The sequence below is a fragment of the Barbatula barbatula genome (assembly GCF_947034865.1).
Source record: "Barbatula barbatula genome assembly, chromosome: 15".
Classification (NCBI taxonomy): domain Eukaryota; kingdom Metazoa; phylum Chordata; class Actinopteri; order Cypriniformes; family Nemacheilidae; genus Barbatula; species Barbatula barbatula.
The window spans coordinates 1,063,431-1,073,701 of record NC_136778.1 but is presented as its reverse complement, the minus strand read 5'-3'; the positions used below and the strand labels follow the sequence as shown (position 1 = coordinate 1,073,701).

Genomic DNA, 10,271 nt, shown 5'->3' with positions numbered 1-10,271 from the left:
ATAGATCAGCCTTAGGGTCCAGATGTACAATAACCCCTCATTTCAACTTCAATTTCTGTGTTTTAAGAGCTGAATGATGTCTGATTTAATGGAGTGTTCATGTCCGGGAGATATAAACCATCTGTTACCGCTAAACTCTCAGATTTTACAGCTTCATTCTCAGGTGAAAGCTTTTATTTAAGGGCTGATGCTCCAGCTGTCAGTACGCTGCATTTGGTGCATAATGACTTTCTCTTTGACTGGTTATGTCTCAGTTGTTCTCCGCTAGTCGAGCGTGTATAATAGAACGGGTTGATGACACTTTCAGGGTTCATGCATTCTTTAACACTGGAAGCCGATAACCGATATATTGGCTGATATACGTTATCTAAATATTAATATAATATTTTCTGAAAATGAAACAAAAGGTAAAAACTCCTTTTATATGAAAACATTGACTGCAGAAAACAAGGTAACCGTTAGTTCTCTTTTCCCCCTTGAAAATCATGAACCAAGCCTACTTTACACTAGTTTAACATTATTTAACCTTCAAACTTGTCTGGCATATTTTTATTTAATAAACAAACTATAGATGTTCTTCAAGAGCAACCCAGAAAAACTTTCTCAATAGTCACGAGTCTAACAGATCTCAAGACAGAAGTCTGATTCACACAATATTCTTTTGTTTACCTACATTAACAATGTTTTGCTAATATCAGTTAGTGAATGATCATGACAGAAAGACAGAACTGTGCTGGATTCAATCTGAGCAGTTGAAGTGGTTTTACATGAAAAATATATTCCCAATTTATCGGCTAAAATCTATCGGCCGAAATGTTATTATTGACCGATACTCTAACATTAAATACAACCTTTTATCAGCCGATAATTTATCGTGCATCCCTATTAAAAACAATTGTAAGACACACAAACACAGCGTGTGTTCAGAATTATTAGCATAATCAAATTAAACATTTGTCCTTTCAAGACGAACTCTTGATAACGAAATTGTTATTAAAGTGAATAAACAGCATCGCTCATATCCGTCTTTCCGTAAGAAGACTGCTGCTGCTGCCGCACACAAAGCGATGAAATTAAATTAAGAGCTGAAATTCTCCTGTCATGCTACACTTCCCAAATGAGTCATTTGCAATTTTGGATTAGTTCCATGCGTTGCCTTTTAAATACTGAAGATGACGATTTCCCTTCAAAACTAAATTGTGTAATCGGTGAACAAGTGAACAAAACCCAGAGGCATATTCTGGGGTTTCCTGGAAATTTGAATGAAGATTTCCCAGCGACATTAAGGAAAGCTGTAACTTTTATTTTTGTGTGACAAAAACGTGCTTACGTGTTCTAATGGAATAGTCATTCTTAATATATTATCAGTGTTTTTAGATGCAGTTATTATTTCTGTGATATACAATCAGTTGTCCGGTTCATAACAGTAAACATGAGAGTTGCATGTTATGGAATGTTACGGAGGAATATACATTTAATCTGAAATTTCAACTTGAAACGAATGGAGCACATTTTATGTTTCATTTTATTTCTGCAAAGTTTAGTTTTTTATATTGGGTTGGTATGTGACCTTGGAAACATGTGTGACAGATTCTGTGACGTTCACAACAATACGCGCTTGTAAAAAGATCTTTATCCACCTTAAACTCAGTTTGTACTCGTGCGTAGGACCTACGGCGTAGCCTACGTAAAGCCACGTACCCCACGCCGTAGCCTGAACAACACGTCAACTCAACACGGACCGACCCTACGCGGACATCAAGCACTGTGATAGGTCTGTTTGAACCCCTCCCTCGGGTCAAAATACTCAGTAGTAATTATCTAAGTATATTATTTTTATTATTCTGTATTTAACATCTCAAGCTGCAGCAAAAGTGACTGTTTACTTGTCGTTTTCACTGCTAATGTTTCTCAAACGAGCTTCTTCTTCTCTAGTCTTGGTTACACAAGTAACACGTGCGTCGAGACTGACACCTAGTGGTCATTACCCGTCGACGCGGACAACAACGAAGAAATATAAATGAAAACCAACACATAGACTACGGTATAGAGGCTATGGCGTAACTCCTACGTATTAGTATAAACTGATCTTATTTTGCCGTAAATATGGGCCTACTGAATGCCCTTTCTCCAGGACAATTCACCTTCAACTACATTAACAGTATGCAAATAGTTATAAATAATAGCTATAGCAGTTTAAAACCTAGCAGCCTAAAGCACCTTTTCCATCGTTTTCCACCAGCTAATTAAACAGAAGTCTCAAGACAAAAAGGAAGTACGTCACATCGTTTCCTTCCACGTTAAAAAATAAGGTGGATAATGCATTCTCGCGTCGTTTATGCATTTGAAATGTGACTTGCATGACTGGGGATCGAACCCATGACCTTGTGTTGCTGTCACGACTTTAAAGTCATTCCTTTATTCTTTGTTCACCTTCAAGTCATTTCAAACCCGTATGACTTTTTCTTCCGCAGAACACAAAAGAAGACATTTTGAAGAATGTTGATAACCAAACAACACTGAACACCATTGGCTTCCACAAAACCACACAGACATTTCTCAAAGTATCTTCTTTTGTGTTCCACTGAAGAAAGACTCACATGCAGATTTCCAACGATGACTGAACTAAAGCTTTAAAACGGCCTTCATGATTGTTCTTGCACAAACATTGTCTGAGGGTCAGAGACACTTCTGATATTCTCAAAACTAAGAACGTTCTTATTAATGAGGTCAATTAAGATGACAAATATATATCGTGACGGGCACTCGGTCTGTTTTAATAACTGCCTGTGCGTCTGTAGAAATGACTGGCGCCACAATTTCAACAATCATTTGTTGTAGGTTTTTGATGAGTGAAGGGAAATGATACATTGCCGTGTTCCTGTTGTCAGGTGGTGGGCGGTTGCTGAAGTAGACAAGTTCTCTTAAAAGCACTGAACCCAGCGGGGCGACTCAACGCTCATTGTGAATGTGTCGCCGGCCTCACGCAGGTGGCAATAAATTAATGTTGTTGAAATGTAATCCATGGGTTTCATACGCTGAATACATCACAGGAGGATCGAAGCGTTTACTCATTCGTGTAGCGTGTGAGAGGAAAGGGTGTTAATTCCCGAGAGCTCGGCCCTGATGTTTTAGGAATGGGTTTGGTGCTGTGCGGCTCTAGAGAGGTGAGCATCTGCCGATGGAGGCCACGGGTCATTTATTTCATTTTCACGTGCGTTTATTTATACAAGAGCTCAAATAGAAACGCTGTAATCTCTTGTGTTCACGTGCTGAGAAACGTGTGAATCATACACGATTCTTTTAACTTTTTTATTAAACAGCTGAATCCTTGAACAAAAATGTAAAAAAGCAAGTACACGAGTGTTATATAATTATAATAAGAATCTAGTAATAAGAATAATCATTTACGGCTCCATATACGATCCGAGAAGGGCATTCTCTGTTTTTATTTTCTGCACGATTATAATTTTTATACTGTACCTCTCGTCCTCCTCTGTTCAATCTTTCAAATATACTAATATCTGTAATGCCAACACAAGACCGATAAAACACAAACTCACACACGCGCAGTGCTAAATCTTCATTCAGTATCTGTGTAAAAGAGTTCAATATCTGATGTCACCTGAACATCAGACACAGCAGATGGTCTCAAACATGAGATATAATATGTGCCGCAGTCTTTACTGTGTCACCGGCTTCATTTGACCTCATAACTCACTAATGTGTGTTGTTTGTTTAAGTCTGTCACAGAAATATATATAAATATAGCTTCTCATCTGAGTCAAAGAAGCCGACACGAGTCATTTCATATCAACTCAACTTATGTCACGATGTGAGTAAAAAGAGTTTTGTTTTATCATCTTTTAGACACCATTCATGTGCTCTGTATGATCTTCTAATGTCTCCTGTACAATTATTGTATGTCTCTAATATATTCTGCATATATATATATAAATGTAAAGAAAACATGTATGGTACACTTATTTAATAAAATTGTGTTTGTTTTTAATGTTGAGGTCTGATTAAGGTACAAACACATTGCTAGCAGATTTTGTGGTCATAATATGAAAAATCATACTTTTTAGGTGTATTTGTCGTGGTCATTTGTTAAAAGGGGACACCTATTACATCACTTATAATTCTTTCTCAGCTCAAGGAAAAAGCTTTAGGCTACATATAAAACAGTCAGCGATGTCAGATCTGTTAATATACAGTATATATATTTTCTTTTGCTCTTTTAAAAAAATGGTAAACTAGACAAAACGATTCACCCAAACAAGAATCGATCTGTCATCATTTACCAAATATCAAATCTTAATGACTTTCTTTCTCCCGCAGAACACGACTAGAAAATAATGACAGAATTTGTATTTTTGGGTGAACTATCCCTTTCATACAGATTTAATGACCTAAACTTCTTGGATCTTGTTTCTTTTGAACCCTGTTAAATAATATTTTTTTATGAGCTTTTGGCCCGAATGGTCATCTCCGGATCCATTCATTTAAAAAAAGTGTTGAATTTATTAATCTAAAATTGTTTCTGACATTTGGTTTTATACTACACTACACTATTTTCTTATTCATGTATAAAAGAGGAGAAATTCAAAAGTGAGACATTTAAAGTTTTGAAATTGGGTACTAATGTGAACATAATTTAATGAGAACAAAGTACACTTTATGTAAAACATTACATCTTTGTTGTTAGGTGTCCCTTTTTATATTTTATAATCTTGTTTCGACTTCAAATTTAAGTTTTATCTCTGATTCTTTCTTTATTTTTTTTATCATATAGACTGTAGCATTGTACAATTTGGAATTAACGTTAATATTTTATACCTTAAACGTCTATGGTAAATCAAAATTGGAACTTCTGGTTGAGTTGACATGAAATGAGTCACTTTATCTTACAACTGTGCCAAACATAAGAATGGTATTTTATAATATCATGTCATGTATCCATGATCTCTCGCACTGGTGTGGGTTCGTGCGGAAGGCTCGTAGCGTTGGGCAAAGCCAGTCCGTGTCCCACAGAGTTCTGCTGGACTTCCATGGGAATACCGGTGACGTTCTCCCGAGCGGGGAATTCCATCGTCTGTTTCCGATACTCGAGAAACGTACACACCTTGGTAGCGATGGCCACCACGTTCTTTCCGATAAAGATGGTTGAAACCCGGCTGTCCTGAAAGAGCACCATGTTGACTCCACGTATGAGGACGGTGACGACGTTGATGGTGACCAGACTGAGGAGAGGATACAGCATCATCTTCTGCGGCGACGCGTGGTCGCCCTGCACGCTGATCTCGCTCAAAGACACGCAAGGGAGAATCAGCAGCAAAATGTAGCAGTAGAAGAACATCAAACCCTCCGCCCAAATGGGCAGACCCGTCCGCAGGGGCTCCCAGAGGTTCGCCTGCATGTCAAGCAAGTCTAACAAGTCCAGGGCCACCCAGAAGAGCCGGCCCCTCATGTCCTCTTTCCGCCTAAATGTCCGAACGTATTCCATGCTGTCCAGAGCCACCAGAACCAGATAGAGACCCGGGACGCACACGGAGAGCAACAGAGTCAACGCCTTCCTGGCCACCGTCTCCAAACTCTTGCGGTCGGCCTTACAGTTCTGGAAGACGAAGTAAAGCTTGATCTCCAGAACAAAGATGTAGAGGAACCAGAGGATCATGGCGTATCCGCGCCGGGCCGTCCGCACCTCCGCACCCACCCACACCGCCACGTAACGGAGGACTATGAGAAAGCAGACGTCTCCCACCAGCACGATGATGCAGACGCCGATCTTGCGTGGGCCCTGGTTCTGCTCCACTAGGTAGGCGTCCATGAAGGCCATGCTCGTCATGATGACGAAGGTGGTGAGACACACATGCCGCTTGTCCGGTGGTGGCAACACCATGCTGAGGGCCACCACGGCATGCACTCGCTCGCGGTAACGTCGTCCCCTCCGTTGATTTGTTTTTTGGGCACAGTTTGAAAATAAAGACGGCGGTCCGAGAGAGGTTTAATTTCTAAAAGTCCAAAGGTACATCCGCGAAGACGGAATACTCCCAAAAACCCATTTGCTACCAGCTGATAGTTTGATTCATAGCTTGGCCAGGGACGTGTATCGATTCTGATTCTCCAGAAACGGTGTTAAACTATACGAAGTTTGTACATCGCCACTGAAACACAACTCATAAATAGTCAAGCTAATTGCGCAATCTCCGTCCTGGCAGATGATTATTCTCTGACCCAACGCAAGAGAAATACGCTCATTTATCAGTGGGGTCGTATCGATCGTGTCGGACCGCACGCTTGCACGACCTCAGCATTCTCAAATGAGATGCGGTAATCCTCTCTCTTGTCGCCATGGTAACGGAAGGTGATATGAGGATGCATCAGGGTCAAAGTTCTTCGGGGTAAAGTACATTCCTCGGTTGGCCGGTTCTGGTTTACGTGGTGCCACAAAGAAAACCTTTTAAATGATTTTTGTGTTTTTGATGCAGGAACTGAACACAGCGGATGGAGCGGCTGTTTTTTAGCCATAGATCATTTGGACAAAGGGTCAGTGGCCCCCGGGACCTGACATCTCGGTGAGTCTCCCCCGGGGCAAAGCTCTTTTGCGGGCGTCAGTTTCCTCCTTTCCTCTTTTTCTGGCACGACCTGGAAAAGAGAGTGAAGAACAGGGTCTGTCAGCATAAAGAGGATAATAAATCACATCTCTCGGTTAGAAGCCGACACTGCATCTTCTCCTGCCATTGTGTCAGCATTTACATGTGCGCTTTTATCCAGCACGAACCCTTGAGCTTTAACAGTTCTCTCTCACTAAACGGTACAAATAAAGGCAAAAATGCTTAAAATAAAAAAGGAAATTGAATTGTAATTAGATTTTATAGTTGTGTTTTATTAACCAGCAAGACTTTTGAATTGATCCCTAATTCAAAGATGTTTTTGCCATTGCATTGGTGTCTGGTTCTGAGAAAATTGAACAGGGCACAGCCAGTGTTGGGCTGAAAAAGTAATTAATTTCTAGTTTATTAATGACATATTCAATAGTGTAATTAGATTACTGTACAAATTACTGCTCTCCAAAAAGTATTTAATTACTTTTTACAAATCAATATCTACATCAAAATGGATAAGAATGAATCCAAGCATAGATATGAACCGGCTTTTTTAATTCATTCAATTAAATAATAAATAACTACATAACTTATTAACTGACCAAAGTATACAAATGTGATAAGGATACATTAAAGCATACGTTTTAAAGTTAGTCGTTATTGAATATATTACACAGTATTTAGTTAAATTATATCAGAAGTAACTGTAATTAAAGGACAGAGAAAGTAATTAAAAGTAATCATTTACTCTTCGAGGGGAAAGTAATTAAATTACAGTTTCTAATTACTAAGTAACTAGTTACACCCAACACTGGGGCACAGCATGGAAATTCAGCTGGATTTTACAGAAGGGGTCCTCAGTTTTGATTTAATTCCAGGGGAAGATGGCATTGCTCACAAGCTGCTCTTCTGAACATTTACTGTAGTTTACATTTGTGTTTCTCCTCATATTCTTGAGCAGAACATGTTGTAGCTGTAAGTAATGTATAGAAGTATTACATGAATGTAGAACGTTAACGTTAATTAATCCAACAAATGGCAACAAACTAAACACATGAGATAAGGAAGGAAAAAAGACAAGTCTTAAAATAAAGTTTTAGATTTCTATTTGCTCTCAAACCTGGCTGTTTAGGAGGAACATTTGTGATGCATTTTTGCTTTCATGATCATTACATTTGAAAGTTGCAGTCCCCCCTTAAGTAAATGACACAAAATAAACAAACTTATCAAATGTAAATTAACAAAGAGCAGAAAGGAGAGACTCTCTCTCTCTCATGATGTTGTATTATTTCAGGGCTTGTGTTGACTCGACGGCTCATAGAATTGTATGCATTCTAATTGTCTATTTGATGGATTAATGGGGGTCAATAAAGCCGAATAATTTAAATGTAAGAAACTGTGAAACAGCGTTTGGAGATCCATTAACACTGACCCGTTTAATATTCACACACACACCCGCTGGCGTTTGTCTCATAGCCAAGGTCAGAAAAACCCTAATGAACACATCTGCTGACATTTTAGTAAAAATTAACAATACACACAAATAATAGAATTTAGCACAACACATCCCCAGGAGTGAGAATTTTAGGCCCGCGGGACGGTGGGATGAGGGATTATGTTGTGGAGGAACTGCAGAGGGCATTGGATGGCGGAAAGTTGTATGACAACACAAAAATCTCACATTAGAATTATTGCGATAACAAATTCATCACTTTCTTTCATTTTGCGTGAACTGTCCCTTTAAATTATGAGCACAGACTAGACAAGAGCTGCGCCCTCCGGAGGTCACATTTGAGCGTAAATTATATATGTTCTATTTAAAACAGCGTTTTGTAGTTTGCATCGGATATACCGCTAAACATTTCTATTGTTAAAAAATATTTAAGTATTGAATGTTTAGCCTCAAACGTCATGCGTTGCATTGGTTGCACGCAAACCTTAGCTGTCTTCTTTGATTTGATTGGTCACCACACCGGCTCTGTAATCAATAACTCCCGCCTTCTTACATTTGATTGGCCAATGGCCACCTTATTTTAATATTTAGGTCCACTGCCAGTCCGCTGAGGAAAAAACTTTGCAGCACCAAAAATTACAGAGAGGCTATTAGGAATTTTGGTAAAACTTCACATTAAGGTTTCTCTTATGAAGCATTTATAAATGTATTCATTAAAGATTAATAAGTAGTTTACAAATGCATTATAAAACAGTTATAACTGCATAAATAAAAAGGGGATTCTAACGAAATACCTGCCAAATAGTGAGCAGGTGTAAGAAAAACAACACAACACCCTACAGTGTCCATCTGACAGACTATATAACAGACAACATCTGGATAATAATTAATCTGTGTTAGAGTCAAATAAATAATGAATAGATACATTTATTACGCATTTATTTGCGTTAAACATGGCTGGCTGTTTGGCAGATATTTCGTTAGAATCACTCTTTTTATTCATGCAGTTATAACTGCTTCGTAATGCATTTGCAAATGACTTATTCATCATTAATGAACACATTTATAAATGCTTTATAAAGGGTAACTTAATGTATAGTGTTACCGGAATTTCAATCACAAATTTTATTCCACACCACAAAAAAACGGCGAGTGCGCTCTTGCATGAGAAATGGATGTGAAGAAAGTTCACATCTCTGTCGTCATTCATTCTCTCTCATGTCGTCGTAAACCTGTGTGACTCTTTATTGAGTGGAACACAAAAGAAGATAGTTTGAGAAATGTCTCAGAGGTTTTGTGTTCATACCATGACAGCCAATGGGGTTCAGTGTTGTTTGGTTACCAACGTTCTTCAAAATATCTTCTTTTGTGTTCTGAAGAAGAAAGAAAGTCATTATTAGATGAGCTTTCTCATTAAAGTGTTCAATCAGTGTATTTTAAATGCAGACCATCAGTAGATCACTTATGTCTTCTGTCATGTTAAACACAATCTTAAGCATTTATCCGAATGGACGAGACACAGAGCTCATTTATATTCCCGTCCGCTGTACCGCGGTGAACGAGGTCGGTTTTAAATCAGTCTTTAGAAAGATCAGCCTCAGATGTTTAGCATTGTACTTTGATTTTTCAGTCTTGTTATTGCTACAGCATTTTTGTAAATGTTGATCTTTTAATTAGTCATTCCAAAGATGGTTTTCTCCATCGTGCACTGCTAAACTTTGTTCGCTCTCATATTTCTATGTTAAATAATTAAGTGCAGTACACAAGAGCTCATTTATTAGTGCCAGTTTGCAAGAAGAGGAATTGTGGTGAAATAATGAAGTCTCGGAGGTTACCGAGGTCACACTTGCTTTGAGTTTAATGGATGTGATTAATCACGGTTACATTTGCTCATTTTAATCTATTATTGCATTAATTCACACACAAATTACAATTCTGTCATAATTTACTCGGCCGCAGACTGTAAACATTTGGAAGAATGTCAGATCTAAATAAATACTATAGGAGTCAATGGGGGATGAGATCTGTTTGGTTACTGACATTCTTCCAAATATGTTCCTTTGTGATTAGCAGAACAAAGACATTTATAGAGGTTCGGTACAATGAGAAGGTGAAGAAATGATGACAGAATTTTCATATCTGGGTGAACTGTCCGTTTAATATATTTCATGCTAATAATATATGATGTCACTGAAATTTGAACCGATTTT

General features: G+C 38.4%; 1 protein-coding gene across 1 annotated transcript; it reads right to left on the bottom strand.

Annotated features, from left to right (window-relative positions):
• Positions 1 to 4,951: 4,951 nt before the first annotated feature.
• On the bottom strand, positions 4,952 to 5,902 carry tmem121ab (transmembrane protein 121Ab; the record flags this gene model as incomplete). The annotated part of the gene is made up of 1 exon (XM_079474274.1): positions 4,952 to 5,902. One exon carries the CDS (start codon positions 5,900 to 5,902, stop codon positions 4,952 to 4,954), a length of 951 nt encoding a protein of 316 aa, XP_079330400.1.
• Between the last annotated feature and the right edge of the window lie 4,369 nt (positions 5,903 to 10,271).